This window comes from Macrobrachium nipponense, chromosome 24 (genome assembly GCF_015104395.2).
Source record: "Macrobrachium nipponense isolate FS-2020 chromosome 24, ASM1510439v2, whole genome shotgun sequence".
In the NCBI taxonomy this organism is placed as follows: Eukaryota; Metazoa; Arthropoda; class Malacostraca; order Decapoda; family Palaemonidae; genus Macrobrachium; species Macrobrachium nipponense.
In genome coordinates this window covers 59,484,267-59,501,788 of record NC_061091.1, presented here as the reverse complement: position 1 = coordinate 59,501,788, position 17,522 = coordinate 59,484,267, and the positions used below count along the sequence as shown (strand labels likewise).

Sequence of the window (17,522 nt, the reverse complement as noted above, 5' to 3'; positions counted from 1 at the left end):
TATGCAGTCGTCCACACCGCTGCATTCGATCGTTATTTCCGGCATGCAGCCCATCAGTTGAGCCACCTTCTTTGCCAACTCTTGCGGAGTTTCGCTTTTCACCAGAAGCGTGTGGTCCGATCCCATTTTCTTGGCCATCGAGAGTCTGCTCTCTCTAATGTCTGAGAAAGCAAATTTACGATTTTTAAGAAACGAAAATATATCTTTATTCCAAACTTTCTCTGGTGTCCCTTGCAATCCTCTAGTTCGTAAAATTTTATATATATATATATATATATATATATATATATATATATATATATATATATATATATATATATATATCACTTTCACAGACACGTACTTTTGTTGAATTACTATTTATAATCCAACAAAAGTACGTGTCTGTTAAAGTGTAATATATATATATATCATATATATATATATATATATATATATATATATATATATATATATATATATATATACATATTTATAATCCATAAAAGATATAGTAATATGTCAAATGTTCTATGGCAAAACTCGAAATCGTCGACCTTAATAGTCTTTATTGAACTAAAGCATTAATTATACTTTTAAGTTATTTTATTACGTACATCTAAGGCGTTCTTTGTAAATTTACGATTTGTAATTCATAACAACCAAAGTATTGCGGAAAAATTTCTTTGGCAAAATTATAGTCTCAACATTTACAAAAACGTTCATTAAATCTTCAAATGTTAGCGGGACAGTCAAATTTTTCACAAATCTTTAATCATGAATGCATAATAATCATAATTATTAGTTATATAAAGCACACTGAACATTATCTCACCTGTAGTAAGGATATTAGTTGCCCCCATTGCTTTGGCTACTAAGAGGCTTAGGAGTCCAATAGGACCTGCCCCGCAAATTAGGACAGAGGACCCCGCTGTGACTTTGGCTCTCCTGCACCCATGGACTGCCACTGCCAGAGGCTCGATAATTGCGCCTTCTTCTTGGCTGACGTTGTCAGGAAGTCTGTCGGTATTTGCAATAGCGTCTTTGAGTGATTCCAAATTAATGTTTCGCTAAATTTGACAAGCTGATATTTATTTGGGGCTCATTTCCGGAAAACTGTTGTACCCTGTTGACCTAGTAAGTACCTTTTTGGTCAGTCGACTGCCGTGAGTCGCAGCCAAGGTACAGAAAAGCTTAGGACTAACAACCTTATCCCAAAAAGCCTTGCTAAAGATTGGAAAGTTGACACCCACTATATATATATATATATATATATATATATATATATATATATATATATATATATATATATATATATATATGTGTGTGTGTGTGTGTGTGTGTATGTATGTATAGTATGTATGTGTATACACACACAAACACCTCTTTTCCATTTCCATTTAGAGGGGTGACCGCAGAGGGCGCGTGCTTGTGTTTGCTAATACATATAAAATACATAAAAGTACAAGCTATACTAGTATATTCTCGTTATCTATTAACCTAATCTTTTATAGTTTTGAAGCTATTTTTATGTTACTTTTTAACTCGAGCACAAAGATACCTCGGGGCTATCGCCTTTATTTTCAAGAACGAGACAAAGCATAAATATTAACTCACTTGAAGCAGAGATCTGCTCTTTGCTTGAAGTACCGGGCCAGCATGCCCGGGGTGGGCGTTGGACCGGCCGCCGAGTGAAAGCAGGCGTCGGGGCAGTTGTTGTATTTCCCGCTTTTGCAAAAATCACACATGCGGCAGTTACCGCCTGGCTCGATGGCAACGCGGTCACCTGAACAAATGAAGGTTATAGCGAATGTTTCTAACTTTATTTATTAAGAAATTTTGGATTTCAGATTGATTTCCTCGACGATGTCATATGCCACCTCGAAAATAGTCAGTGTTATATAGCATTGAAAGTATTCTCGATGCCAGGTTGCACTGTAAATGTTGATTACCTTAATTCCTTGTGAAAGCTGCAACAGACGATCTATTCGTCTGTTGCAGATGTGACGTTAAAAATCATTGTCCCCGTAGGGAGGTAGTGTTGTCATTGCACCTATAGCTGTGCACTGTAGGCATTAACTTAAGGTTCATGGCAGCGTCCCTTCGGCCCCTTACTGCAACCCCTTTCATTCTTTTTACTGTACGACGTTCATATTCTTTTTCTACTATTTTACTTTCCACCATCTCCTAACAGTTGATTCATAGTGCAACTGCAAGGTTTTCCTCCTGTTACATCTCTCAAACCTTCTTATTGTCAATTTCCGATGCAGCTTTGAATGATCTCATAGGTCTCAGCACGTAGCCTTTGGCCTAAATCATATATTCTAGTCTATTCTGCTCTATCAAAAAATCATTGCCATGGTTATGTCAACTGGAAATCATGCGGTCTTAGATGTCTTCGTGAATCAGTAGTATCACATTGTTTTGAAACTGTCTTTTTATCGTCACTTATAAATAAACGTTATTGAGAATTATTATTACTGTATTACCTGAAAAAGCTTTGATGTCAACATCTCGATAACGATCTAGAGATGAGGCCGATGGTGTATAAAAGTGAATAAGAACTTTGCGTTACGCTTGTATCTTATCAATTTTCAGATACTTTTTTTTTAGTGTTTCAGATACTTTTTTTTATTGTGGCCGTTGGTTGCGCAGTTCCAGAAGCCATTATTAGTACTCTTACTCCTCAGTAACTTAGTACACTTGAATTACTTTCATCTAATATTTTACTTCCAATGTAATTGTCATTGTAACCTCCATTTGCTGTAATGATATTTAAAGTTGTTACGCCATTTAGGTTTATCGGATTCAGTATTTCTTCGATCGTAATACGCTATGCCTAAAGTTATAGTTAAAGTAAAATTCCAAGTATTCCAAAATATGTGCTTGTTGAATAACCTTAATGACAGTTTTATGAAAATAGGCTAGTTTTAAATATGACAAGAGCTAGCCTGCAAACATATAATTTCTAAGGCTAATACTTGGTCTTACAATTTTAAACCTTGAAAGAGTTATAAAGCTACTGCAATTCTCAAAATAGCATCATTATTAAGATATTTATCATTGATTCAAACATTGCTGTACATATCTACTATATGCACTCTCGTTAAATTTCAGAATTATTAACACTTAAGCATTGCATTGTTTTGTATATTCATACAGGTTTAAAATGCCGTTACACTTACATAAAAGTCCCATGAATGAATGAGCTGTCTTACCTATCCTTAGGTTCCTGACAGCCGACCCACACTTGACAATCACTCCTGCCGCTTCGTGTCCTACGCCAGCAGGAAGGGGGACGTCACGGTCTCCGAGTCGCCCTTTGTAAACTACGGACAGATCTGACCCACATAGGCCAACTTTCGATATCTTCACGAGCACTTCTGCAGGAGGATAATGTAAAATTCAATCGTGTTAAAAGGTCATATTGTACTTATAACTTTCCATTCTGAAAGTTAAGAGATAGTTGACTGTAGAAGAGATTAATGTTGTTGATATACACGTGTTTGTTTCGATCACTAAGAGTACCTCAAATGAAAGTTGATGTTTACTACCTTACTTTATTTTGAGGTACAAGTTGTTTACTATATTTCCTATAAACAAATCAACTGGGAACATGACAATTCAACTGTTTGCTTACCGTGAGGGCCAAGATCAGGGATAGGATGCTTTCCCTGTGTAAGAAAGAAAAGTATAAATAAAATGAATGTCGAAAAGGCAAGAGAAATTTATTATATGTATTAAGTCGCAGTGTGTATTCACGTATTTATTTTTTCTGTGTACGGTCACAAAATCTAAAACGAGAAAACTAAGCAAAGTAATGAACTAAATATACTTGAACTAAAAGTGCGATGCAATTGGTAAATTATATAAATATAGCCGTAACTTTTGACGGGACAGGTACACCAGTATTTATAGGTGTTAGGTATTGTACAGATGGCATTCTTATGCCATTGTATATATATATATATATATATATATATATATATATATATATATATATATATATATATATATATATCAACATATACGTTCAGAAAAGTTCAAAATGTTAATTTTTCTTTCCATCTTACTAGTTTTTTTTAAAGTAACTTTATAAACTTATGCAACCCAGTGAACTTAATATATCCAAGTGAAATATATAATATATATATATTATATATATATATATATATATATATATATATATATATATACACAGGTATATATTTCACTTGGATATATTAAGTTCACTGGGTTGCATAAGTTTATAAAGTTACTTTTAAAAAAAACTAGTAAAATGGAAAGAAAAATTAATATTTTGAACTTTTCTGAACGTATATGTTGATAAAAAAAATTTACATGAAAATGTTCTGGTTTTATATCATGATTTAAAATTTAAGATCAATATTACTCTAATTTTCCTGGAATATTTTCAAGCACCTTTTAGTATGTTGCCCCTTCCCACTCCTTTTTTTAAAACTAATGTTTGTAGCGAAATGAGTATTTTCGTGCTAGTGATATACTGTGCCGACGAACATAAGTTGCTCCAGTTTTGCACACACAAAAAACAAGACTGGAGCAAAATTTTGTGGCAGAGTGATGAATATGACATAAAGGTATTTATTTGCTAACGCTTTGAGAATATTCGTACGTAGAATATAAGCACAGAATGCTTATAAATTTTCACACACACCGATCCAATCCGTATTATCGAATCCCATTGGGTGTAAACTAATAGGACCAGCCCGCACGTTAAAAATAATACGAGTCCTTTAATATGGCGTCGAATACTTCTAAACTGAATGAATGAATTATTGTTATTTTTTAATAGTTCCTCTCCCGTTCAATGATTTTACTTCACCTGGAGAATACAATAAAAGCTCTTCTATTATCCTTTCGTGGGAGTCTCACAAATCACGATAACCCTTTAATGGTATCTAGTAAGCCGAGAGACAATAATACATATCGCGTGTAATTTAGCGAATATGTGCTGTCCTTTCTATTATTCTTACCATCCTCAGATCCCCAATGCCGTACATCAAAGGATACTCGTTCTCCATGGTTCCGGTGTCTCTACGACGTCCTTCCCGATGCGAACTAGCGCGAGGTACTTGGCAGACTGGCGTTACCGATGCCAAAGTCGCCCCGAGAAGTATACTACAAGTGACACGCCTTAAAGCTTGTCCGAATGGCTGAATGCGCTTATCACTCCAGGCTTCGTATGCCTTCGTGACGACAGAAATATATTTGTATGAATTCCTAACGAGAAAAAGATACATGTCAATTTAAATGCTAGAATATGGTGGCGTCGTTTTGCGTTAGAAGAACCATTTGCGTATTTTTACAATTTTTTTGCCAAGTTTCAAAATGTAGGTAATTTTTTGGAATTCAAATTCTCTCAAGCAAATAAGGCACTACATAAAAAAACAGTGATTTTTTAAAATAAAACGTTTATTATCACAAGCAGCTCCGATAATAGATAATGCCTTTCAAACAATTATGAAGATCAAGGTCAAGAGAAGTCTGTTGATAAGACGGGACAGGCCCAGTCCGACAGGGTTCGTGGGGAATCTTCATCTCTTGTTACTATGGCAGCAGCAGCAGCAGCTTTCGTCTCTTGGTTCGTTTCAAGGTGATCCAGATTTAATCTCTCTTCTCCACTGGGTTGAAGGACATAGGTTGTGAGATTGGGATGCCACTGCCTAGTGTAATTCAAGTGATTTTTACTTTTGCTTTTATGTACTACTTTCTTTGCTAATCATTTACTCGCTGATTTTTCCATTGCTCTTTTCATCTTCACGGGGCACAGGTGTGACACTTCCTACCAAAGCAGTGAGGTCGGTACTCGAGTTGTCATTCGACTACTGTGGTCGTACCTGGGTGTGAAAAGAGAGAGAGAGAGGACAAAAGTATAGACGTGAGGTGTTGCTTCTCCGTTTTTAATGTCTGTAATCAAATCATACTTTAACTAGAGGAACTCAACGAAGTACCTTCACTATCATCGTGGTGAAAGCATTCATCAGGCACTTAGTCAGATACTCTCTGTCTGTCTCTTGTTATGCAGTGACTTTTCCCTTCCACTTACTTCCCTACTTTGAAGTGCAACGCAAACTACGTTATCTAATACGTGGATTCTCTTCTATAATATGATACTCCTATGAGTCTAGTCATCCTTGCCAAACCTTAACCACATTTCCTAGGAATACTTGTTTAGTGCTCTCGTGGCGTGCAGACGCAAACTACTGCTGCAGGGACTTGAAGGAAGATAAGATTAAATACTTGACTATGTTGTACAATATATATTATTCTTTTTAATTTAAAAAATGGATAATTATAAATATATAATTTATAGAGCATTATAAATTCAAGTAGTCTTCCATTGTGTATCCAAAATATCCAAAATCGTGGCGATATTTTTCGTAGAGCCTCCACAGCTTTCGGTCGCTGATTTGCTTCAAGTATTGTCTCGTGACGTTGGCACTCGTCCCTCCCCTATTTTCCCACTGCAGCGCAAAAGTGCTCGGCAGCTGGCCGTTACCTTTGAGGATGTTGATGAAGAGGCCAATTTCCTCTTCGAAATTCTCGTATTTGATGATGTAATCGTAATCGAAGTCACACACATGACACTGCAGCCAAATGGGCTTCCAGTGTTCGTCGTAGGACGTGACGTCGGTGTTAATCAGGTAATCGACGTATTCTACGAAAGTTGGTTCTCTCCGGAATTCCGCCTCTGTAGGGTCAGAATCCTTGTCGTCTTGGGCATTTTGACTAGATAACGCCTTTTGGTTCTCCTTCTTCTCGTTGACTCGGAACTTTGCGACCATGTTTCTGCCATAGTTGTTGTAGAAGTATTGTCCGTCTTCCTCCTTGTAACTGTCTTCCAGTTTGTTTCTGTAGGCCGATACCAGGCGCTGGAAGGGATGTCTCACAAAGAGGAACTTCACGGAATTTCCAAGCGTTTTGTTTATGTTGTCGATTTTAACGGGTCTGTCAAAATAAAAGATACGGAACATGACTTCGTGTAAGAAGCAAAGTACAGCACAGCTAAGCCAAAATTCTCAGCTTTCTTAGGAGAGCCCTATGAGAGCTGAAGATTTCGTGGCCGTGGTGTAAATAAAATGCTTTATAATTTTATTTACGAATTAATTTTCTTTACATTAAGGGACATAACTAAAATCGCACATCACGACGTTTAATATTTTCAATACCTCATAACATCTATTAAGGTAACAAAATGAAAGACTATTTTGCAGTTCATGTGACGCAAGTTAAATGATAAATCTTGAGTTTTGTGTCAGAATTGACACAGGTAAACGTGCGATACATATCTTGAATGAAATTTATGAGCAAATTTATGAAACCTGATAAAAGTAAATGGACCTTAAGAAATAAAAAAAGAAAACATTGGGAAAAAGGCTTTCTTACCTATAAGTGTCCCTTAGAATGGTCTGAAGAGGCTTGTCTCTATACAAGAGGTCATTTTCAGTGTAGCCTGCTAGTTCGAGGAGTGACTTAGACCATGAGGTTGAAGCTACCTGTAAAGGAAGATTAAAAAGGTTATGCAGTTACCTTGGTTAATACGGTAGTAGCTTTAATGAGCACGAAATTATGAATCTACCGATTACTGGTATAACTAAATAAGCACGATACTTAATTCAAGATTTTTATTTTTATTTATTTACGTTTTGCGATTAATCACAAAATTACTGTCATAAACATTCTTGAACTCTGTTTTATTATAAAGTTAAATACCTAATGGAACAAGAACATTTGCACTGCATCTTAAATCTATACAACCTTACTTCAGTACTACTGATATGCAAGACTATGGAATAGATAAAGGGATGCATTCCCCATTTCTGTAAATACACAGAAGGAAGATTGTACGACAGAACCTGAACACTATGTTACCTCTCAAGAAACAAAGAATAAAATTAATTACTCTTTTTAAGCAAATTCCACATATAGAAGAGGTTGAAAGGGATCAGTTGATTATCAATATTGGTACTGATTAGTTCGGAAATATTCCTACACTAATTTTATTTTTTCCTATTTTCCATATCTATCGGAAGAAAATGGTGGTTGTGCATTTAGTTTTATTCATATTCTTTTCATAATCAAGCTCCCTTTCAACTGCTAATATAAAATAACGTATGTCGGAATTTTGTGTAAAGAATGCATCTAAAGATACTGGACTGTAGGGAAAGAGATGTAGTGTACTTACCTTTGGAACAATGCACCAGGAAATATTGTTTCTGGGTAAATATAGTATATCATTGAGCGCCAGTTTCAAATGTGTCTTGGTGTAGTGGGCCGACAATCGGGCATCCACCGCCGCTGCCACCTGGGCATTCTTCTGGCTCTTTGTCAGTGGAGGCGGATGGGCAATGCATTCCGCCTTGATCAGCTGAGCCCGCTCCCTCAGGCTTCGCTTGACGCTGTCCAGCCTCTTTCTCTCGTACTGTTCCGAAAATAATGATTGATTGATATTTATGACTGCTACAACTGGCGCCACATACCTAGTTTATTGACGCCGTAATGAAATTAAATAGGTAACTAAAAAAACAAAGATTTAAAAGGGGTTCAAATGGGAAATATCCAATATTATATATATTTAATCATTATTAGCCGAATCGATAACATCACTGTCGTCTTGATTTCGCCCCTGTCCGCTGGACGGTGGTTCGATCCCACGAGGGGACAAAATTATTATCAACTAAACAATTCCACTTCGATTTACATATATAAAAATATATCAATTCCGAGGTAGAGTGATTTAGATTTTAAAGGACATTTGTAGCTCGAATAATTTATATGAATCACGGTAATGTGATAATTATTCATATTTAATCATATATGTAAATTCATATACATGTAAGTACTACTGAGTGTATATGGTTTAAAATCTGTTGAGATGCCCGCCTCCCTCACTTATATACGTATATGTATAACTGCTCTATATATTACAGTCCTCAGCGAGGGCAGAAACCCATGTCTCGGAATCCCAAGAAGAACTGATGTTTTAGGCACCTACTATGAGATTCAGGGTCTCTGTAACACGGTTTTTTGGACTTTGCTCCTTGTCAAAGCATCGGATGTAGCTGAAAGTTGACATATGTATATTTTACAACCACACACAAATTTTGTCAGCATTATCAATAACTTAAACCCGATAGTTTTAATTTTTATAGAGTAAAAATGATCTAGCCGACGCCATGGCCAATGATTAAGAGCCAAGAGTCGAAAAACATTCATTACGTAAGCAATGTTGCCCCGCCCATCCACCAGACAGAAACTCCATCGGCTCTGAAACCCAAAGACTTTATGAATGGCGGAACGATACATAGATGTGGGTGGGGTGTCAGTGCTAGCGTAGTAATGCTACTGTAGCAATAGTGCCGCAACAGTATAGCAGTAATATACATGAATTAAACGTTTAGGCCAACTGCTGAGATCCTTGAGGATCATTTAGCACTTCTTATAACTACTCGAGAAATTAGTTTTTATAGCCAGAAGTTAAATTTTCTAATCCAACAATGCCCATGGTAGCCTTCAGTGTTATCCTGAATTATAACGAGGCGAAAGTGGGTGGAGCCTCATGAAGTCATCATTCTGACGATAATTTTTGGTGAAGGTTTAAAGCCAATATACGGTACCGGCTATTTTTTTTTCAGTAAATAGGTAGATAGCCAATAAATAAAAATTCCTTGACATTGGATATAGCAGTTATCAAATCAAGCTTTCTACTATGTTTTTGAAAATTACCAACTATTCCCTACATCTTGTCAATCTGATTGTGACCTATAAAGTAGACTGTAATTTCTTAGGAAACCTATTTTGGGAGTTAGACTAATAATTGAAGTGTTTTTGTATTTCTTAACATATTTTGTTGGTTTGTTCATCATGACAATTATCAGTGGAGAGGTTCCAGAGTTCATAAAGGTGTACTGCTTTGCTTGTATTTAAATTTGTATGTCATTGTTGCCAGAGGTTTAGCCTTTGTTACGTATAGCCAATCATCCATCGAGAAAGAGGGAAGAAATGCTGTCGTAAGTTACGTAAAGAGTGCGTTCGAAACCTTTTCTCTGAGTAAGTTGGCCCGTCTTCAAAAAAAGTAACTTTTACATTATAAGTACCAAATTTATTCAACCTACGTAATGCAGAATACAGTCAAAATTTATGTGTATATATAATATGTATTCTGAATAAGCGTTATATTTATGAAATGCATAGACAAAAAGTTATTGCGAAAAAACCGTGTTACAGAGGCCCTGAATCTCATAGTAGGATAGCATTTCTTTGGTGTGGTTATAATTTGATTAAGTAAGCATGTGGGAAAGATAGCCCTTTAAATGTGGATATGACTGAAAGGATAAGCACTCTGGATAGACAGCTCTTTAATGTCGTCGTAATTTTATCAGGTAGGAATTTAGTTTTAACTAACCCTTCAGTGCAACTGCAATTTGACTGGGTAGGCATTTTAGGTTAAACCGCGCGGTAATCTAGTCATAATTGGTTAACTAGGTATCAAGGGTAGACAACACTCCAGTATGGGTATTTATTGCATTAGAGAGGTGTATGGGATAAACAGCACTGTTATGGGGTTACACAATGGACTCTAATCCAATAGTCATTTGGGGTTGGAAGGACTATAATATGGTTATGTATTGATAAAGGAGGGACTTTAATGAATTTGAGATATAGGTGGCGCGTCACAGTGGCTAAAATTTGATTGAGTAACTTATGACTACTTGTATTTTAATGTGGCCGTATGGATACATAGTTATATTTGGAATAGATAGAGCTTTAATATGGTTATAATCCCATTAGATAAGGCCTTGCAATAATTAATCTTTAAATCAAAGCTAACTGCGCTAGTGAACACGTTAAGAAATCGGTCTTTTGTACATTTCCGAGGCTTCGACTTTGATTTAATATATAATGTATTGTTTGAACGACGATATGCAGTTTAGAGAGTAGGCTAATGTAGACACATTTAAAGTACCAAAAAGTTTTTTTTTTTTTGTAAATCGGCATAAAAAGCCTCAAGTACAGTTCATATGACAACAAAAAAGAAGAAACGCAAACACTGATAATTACAATGCATACAAGCGTAGTTTAATGACTTAAAATGCTTGGCTCCCTGTCACGATAAGTATAGAGACGAAAAAACTACATAAGAAAAAACTACTCTGAGCCAAGGGAAATAAGACTGAATTAATTTGCATTAAAATTAAAAGGCCCATTATAATTATAAACAAATCATGTATCATTTGATGAGGAAAAGACTTGTCAGGTAACGAATATAACGAGGGGTAATGAAGATCATTGTAAATACACCTTGCCCTAAACTAGGTAATAAACACTTAGCTATGACAAACTAATGAGCAAAATAATAAGTGGTATTAAAAAGAAAGTTAATTATACCGGTGGAGAATGATAAGAATTTATGTGGGAACTACTGCTAATAATGACCTCTATTTTATAAGATTTTAAGGCACGGCAAGTTTTGTAGGTTCATCAGAAATTGTGAGAGCTGTGATGCTCAATATGAAGGGTAAAATCACTGTACTGTTCATCAGAAATTGTGAGAGCTGTGATGCTCAATATGAAGGGTAAAATCACTGTACTGTTCATCAGAAATTGTGAGAGCTGTGATGCTCAATATGAAGGGTAAAATCACTGTACTGTTCATCAGAAATTGTGAGAGCTGTGATGCAATATGAAGGGTAAAATCACTAGTTCTAGAAATTGTGACTAATGCTCAATATGAAGGGTAAAATCAATGTACGTACTATGGTACAAAAAAAAAAATACTGATATCACAGACATCTGAGGGGTTTACTTGCGTTTCATGAAGAACGGTGCGGGGCCTCTATACCGTAATAAAAATGATAGAAAATGACAAATTTTTAAATCAATTCGTATTTTGCATAGCTAACAAACCTGAGGTCTTAACAATAGGATATTTTCCAAGCGCAGCTGGTAACCGATTATTACAATCAAGAGGTTGTAAGCAAGGAATCTGGGATCTGGCAACGCCTGCGTGTAATAGTTGAAAGCTGTAGTATATTATCAAAGGATTATGTTAATGTAAAGAATGGCAGTCATAGTTTTTACAAGATTTTTCGTAAACGACATACAGTACTGTGTTGCTGAATTACTCTGAATGATTATAACATTTTATCGGAAATAACAAATCAAGTCTACTGTGGGAAATTGTACACGATTCCTTCCAGTTATTTTAGAGTGATTTTTTCGTAATGAATGGCGGGTTATCGTGTATAATTAACGGTACTTATGAATTATAATGTAAACGTATTCTCAGAGATACACATTCGGCTTCCTGATCTCCACGAAGGATGGTGCTGTTGCTTCACGTTCTTAAAAAGAGAGAAATCTTAGTTACGGGAGAACGGTTTCTGATAGGTATAATACGTCTGTCTTTTTGCCGATAATGTGTTTTAATTCTGGGTTTTTTTTTCCATCTGTTCACCCGCCTGTGGTGTTTTCGTATGGTAGCACTGCGTCCCGGGCTTTAGATAGTTACGCTAAGTGTAAGTTTTAGGTAAATAAAAGTATATTTGGGTACATTTGTAACTAAAAAGTGTTTTAATAATTTACTGTATGCGAATTACACCGTTAATATTCGAAATAGGATATTGTTATCATTGTTGAATGTAATGTGAATATAACTATCTAAAGCCCGGGACGCAGTGTTACCATACGCATACACCACAGGCGGGTGGACAGATGGAAAAAAAACGACTATAGTTACTTTGATATACAAATGCTGATATAAAAAAAAAATGTAAACTTCACATTAGATTCAGAAAATGTGTTTTTCTAATCAAATGATAGTGTACAGAAACCCGTTTGTTTGTGATTACTGACCTGATATGGGTGAGATAATTTTCAAGAATGATAGAGTTCTAGTAAGTGAACTTTAATGAGGTAATAAAAATATACAAATAGTTGAGGAAGATTGTACACCAAGAGAGCAAACATAAACATTTTTCCATTCAGCAATAATCGTTTGCATTCAATTCAACAGGAGAGGATTTAGTTACACCTACATTTGGCATATTTTACAAATATATGTCTACACTTAAATCTGGCGCAGGCAATAATTATTGTTTGTGTAACTCACTCAGGTTATAGGTATAGTATTACGATAAAGGTGTTATACTCTTTAATAGGTAGGCGTTTGTGATGAACAGGTTTTATTTAAAATTTAGAGTAATGCCATTGTAGTTTTATCGGATATATAATTACCTACTGGTAAGTTAAGTATGCATTTAAAATAAACAGAAATTTATTAAGATGGTGATTATAATTTCAGATGATAGGTATCTGAGAAAAGTATCGACTATTATCTAAATATGTATTTTATTTATAATGCCCGTAAGTAAAAGCAGATAGGAGAAAACGGTGGACATTTTTTTCCACAGTTCATGCAATAGCAGGATGTGTTTTATGAATTCTTTGTATTAGCTCATGTCAGGTAACACAATAAGAAAAAATGCGTGACATTTCTCACAAAATGTTCTTTACAGCATCCCATTCGGCCCCTAGCTGCAACCCCTTTCATTTCTTTTATGTACTACCGCCATTCATATAATGTCTCTTTCATCTTGCTATCCACCCTCTCCTAACACTTTTTTCAACTGCGAGGTTTTCCTCCTGTTACACCTTTTAAGCCTTTCTACTCTCAATTTCCCTTTCAGCGCTGAATGACCTCATGGGTCCCAGTGCTTGGCCTTTGGTCTAAATTCTATATTCCATTCCATTCCTATAAATGTATAGTTAGAACTCTTTTACATACTCCTTAACCAGCCCGAGAAGAGCCGTTGTTAGGCTCAGAGGTCTGGATAAACTAATCATTTATAATAATGATAATAATTATATTCTCCTTGTCACAAAGTCCTTAAAGCAACACTCATTGCTATGTAGTTAACTGATATGAAATTACCTATAAATCAGAGACAACAAACTTTACTTATAAACCAGGGGCAGCAAAATCACTTATAAAATAGATTAATAACAAAGTGACTAATACGCTTCCTGATTCTCACCTCTTTCGAGTCACTGATGCGGTAGATGAGCAAGAGGCAATAAACGTAGACGCAGGTCAACACGACGCGTCTAGGCAGACGTCCCAACCTCGGAAACATCTTTCTACGTCTTCCTGGTCATCGCCTTTTCCTTTTTATGCCTGAGGCTTCATCTCATCTCATCTCGTCGTTGGAAGTCCTCACTTGGCCATCACTTGCTGGCAGGATAGACGGGTATTTATTAACTTTTCATATATAATACCATTTACCATATTGTATTCATGCTAACAAAATGTAGAGTACATCATTGTTTATATACAGAGCATTTTCTCTGAGATACAGTATATATATATATATATATATATATATATATATATATATATATATATATATATATATATATATATACACATACATACATACATACATGGGTCCCGAAACATACATACATAGTACATACAGTAAACGTGTGTGTATAAATGTTGGGAAATGAATATATATGTACGTGTTTTCATATGTAACCAACTCTTATGAATAATGTAGCCTATGTGTCAATATCACCGCCATTAGTATTATGTCTTCGTTATCTGTTACCAAATATCTCTCCCGTTATGGGCTCCTCATTCATTTTTCATACAGTTTCATCAAGAAGTCATATTTCTTTCCTCTTCTTGTTTTATCCTCCGTTATTCCCTTAGATGCCTACCTTCTCTCTCTCTCTCCATTGAATTTTGATTAGCCATGGGCATCTGTATTAAAATATTACTTAAAAAAAGAATGAGAAAATCTAGAGACGTCTCTTTGGTCTTTACTGAAATAATAGTTCTTTTAATATGATTATCCTCCTGTTTTCATTTTTATTCCTCGGGCATGTCTATTCTTAACACTGATAAGATGGTTACCACATTAATGGTATTTTGCCTTGTTAGGCATAGGAACGTGCTTATTTGAAATAGCAATAGTAATCCTGTGAATGTATCAGTATTCAAATTTGGAAGTGAGAGTCGGTTGGCAAGAATTGTGTTAACTTGGCCTTATGATTAGCTAGTAAAAAAAAAAAGCAGACCTTGACCATATAATTAGCTAGTGAAAAAAAAGCAGAACTTGACCTTACAATTAGCTGGTGGAAAAAATCAAAGTGCTAGTTGCTAGCGACATTCATTATACCTGGAGCTGATAGTTACATTTACACTACTATTTCAAATCTGCTCTGTCGGTATGGTCCTTTGATATCGTTAGTTCTTGTCACGAAGCCCCCCCCCCCCCCCCCCTCTCTCTCTCTCTCTCTCTCTCTCTCTCTCTCTCTCTCTCTCTCTCTCTCTCTCACACACACACACACACAGAAAGAGCGCAACCGCGTTTGAACCGGTAAAAATTTGGTAATAATATTGAACTACCCTTTGAAGTTCAATATCATGCTCGAATTATCCACCTCCGTATGGTCTCATTATTCAGATCATCTTTCCTTTGAAACGTACAGTGGGTAGACATTTAAACAATAATCAGAACTCACTGATGCGTCACTGAAACGACTTCGGAATATTAACGACTGCAGTTCATCTTGAGATTCAGTAATCCATACCGTATAGTTAGAAAAGATATTTCTAAGGAGTAATTTTACTGGCATCTCCCTCCCACACCTTTATCAATATCATTATTATAATTTGTTATTACTCAACATTTTATTTTTTCATATATTTAATTTACTTGGTAATTTTTTCTCATATAACATACACATCTTTAGAACCAAGACAAATATTTCCTCGGCTTCAAAATATTGGTATCTTGCCATTTTGTTTAAATAACCCCATTTACATTATCAATGCCTGCCCTACATAACATTGTAAGGACATTTAACTCGGCCTATACTCTGCCCTTCCTGTTTCATGCATTACTTAGTGACTATTGTTTCTTCAAGACCATAGTCGATAACTGTATTGATATTACATTAATAATTAAACAGAACAGGTACCGGCTGACGATGAGTAAAGACACCGGATATGAGTCTAAAGAACGCTATGCATTGTACATGCAACAAAATCCGCTTCTAGATGTTTGCATTCAGTGTCAAATAAAATACTTCTATCGTAGTCATCGAACTGTTTTGCCTATCGACCTACATTTCGCTTCCGACGCTTGTATTCACGAGTCAGGAGGAATTCTTTTGTGAATAAAGTAATGTAATCGATCTAGTCCGTCATCTCCCTGGAGTTGGTTGAGCAAACAATGACAGGTTCTGGTATTTGAAACATGGCATGGCTGTGCTGACCACAAGTTTTTCTGCCATGAATAATGATAAAATAACTTGATATTCAGTCACAACCTACGGTTAATAACCTTCCAAAGGGGTCAAGAATCAGCTAGATGCAGTTACTCTCTTGTCATTCCTTTTTACAGAAATAACTCATCTATTTTGCTTACAAGGTTTGTTTATATGGTGTTTTTACTTTGCATGGAATCAGTGGTTATTCAGCAGCGGTATTTGGTTACAAGGGAGTGCATCCACTCTGCATCCACTCCCTTTCTTATGTAAAGTAAATCATGACAAACACTACAGAAACTGCTGTAAACGCAACGGCGGGGAATTTTCTGAAGCTATTAAAAATTAACCAAATTTTTTAACTTTTAGCCATAGATACGTCTTGTCTTTCTGGAATGTTGTGGGCACTAAATCGTGAGATGGGCACTACAGAATAAACACAATTGAAACGCCATTGCTGTAATACATTCGACGATAAGGAAATTTCCATAAAGAAAAGATGTAAGCATCAACTAAGCTCACTTATCCGCGTAGTTCATTCCTGATCACGAGGTTAGACATACCTTTTTTTCCTGGATGGAGATCCAACTAAAACACACTCGCACGGTCGCAGTTCGTAGTTCTCCTCTTGGCGTCCGCTACGAGACTGGATATAGAAAATGGGCCAAACCTGCTTGGATTGGGTAACGGTAGAAGTCATGAGTCCATCCCAATGGCTTTGCCCCATCGTCATTTGGTGATTGGTTCAGTTCTTGGACCATTTATTCTTTTGTTTAATGACATTCGGTTATGTTGGTTTTTTCATTATGACGCTGGCCAGTATTTACAACATTATCCATCATTAGCTTCAGGTCATCATCTACTTGCCTTCTGATGTTGGTTACGTTTTCATCAAATAAAAATGCACCGCTGTTCATTGATGGCTTTTCACATTAATTATTAAAATATTAAAAACTACCGATCTGGAACCACCTCACCACGTAGACTAATATCTTTTCTCTCGTTACAGGTATTGCTTCCATCAAGAACAAAATATATCTCTATACACTTGCCGAATATTTCAAAGATTTTATTAACAGCGTAAACGGTTAGAAATAAGTAAATAAACAAAATCTTATACTTCGTGCTGTAAACAGTCATTTATTCAACGAACAATTTCGGTAAACGCTAATGTTAGAATGATATCCGGACCAGTAATTCACTGTGGCCTACAAAACTTGTCGATCTTTGATACTGCTGTCAAAATC

General features: G+C 35.8%; 2 protein-coding genes across 4 annotated transcripts in view; both read right to left on the bottom strand.

Annotated features, from left to right (window-relative positions):
- Positions 1-5,122, bottom strand: part of LOC135205661 (sorbitol dehydrogenase-like) — a 7,434-nt gene extending 2,312 nt beyond the window's left edge. Inside the window, exons 1-6 of the mRNA XM_064236503.1 lie at positions 4,974-5,122; positions 3,620-3,653; positions 3,198-3,362; positions 1,597-1,765; positions 815-999; positions 1-161 (exon numbers count right to left, since the gene is read on the bottom strand). The exon at positions 1-161 is cut by the window's left edge and continues 15 nt beyond it. Of these exons, the coding sequence (XP_064092573.1) occupies positions 1-161; positions 815-999; positions 1,597-1,765; positions 3,198-3,362; positions 3,620-3,653; positions 4,974-5,021 (762 nt within the window). The 5' untranslated portion in view covers positions 5,022-5,122. The remainder of the gene's footprint in view (positions 162-814; positions 1,000-1,596; positions 1,766-3,197; positions 3,363-3,619; positions 3,654-4,973) is intronic.
- A 176-nt stretch (positions 5,123-5,298) lies between these two features.
- On the bottom strand, positions 5,299-17,035 carry LOC135205662 (carbohydrate sulfotransferase 11-like). 3 transcript variants are annotated; one of them, XM_064236506.1, is made up of 6 exons: positions 16,839-17,032; positions 14,037-14,233; positions 8,186-8,422; positions 7,387-7,496; positions 6,500-6,948; positions 5,299-5,837 (listed from the first exon to the last, which is right to left on the bottom strand). In XM_064236506.1, the coding sequence occupies exons 2-6, from the start codon at positions 14,133-14,135 to the stop codon at positions 5,815-5,817; spliced, it is 918 nt and encodes a 305-aa protein (XP_064092576.1). In that variant the 5' UTR covers positions 14,136-14,233; positions 16,839-17,032; the 3' UTR covers positions 5,299-5,814. The 3 variants fall into 3 exon arrangements, with proteins under 3 accessions (XP_064092576.1, XP_064092575.1, XP_064092574.1); XM_064236505.1 differs by lacking the exon at positions 5,299-5,837 and having other exon boundaries at positions 6,246-6,948; positions 14,037-14,229; positions 16,839-17,035; XM_064236504.1 differs by lacking the exon at positions 5,299-5,837 and having other exon boundaries at positions 6,246-6,948; positions 16,839-17,033.
- Positions 17,036-17,522: the final 487 nt, after the last annotated feature.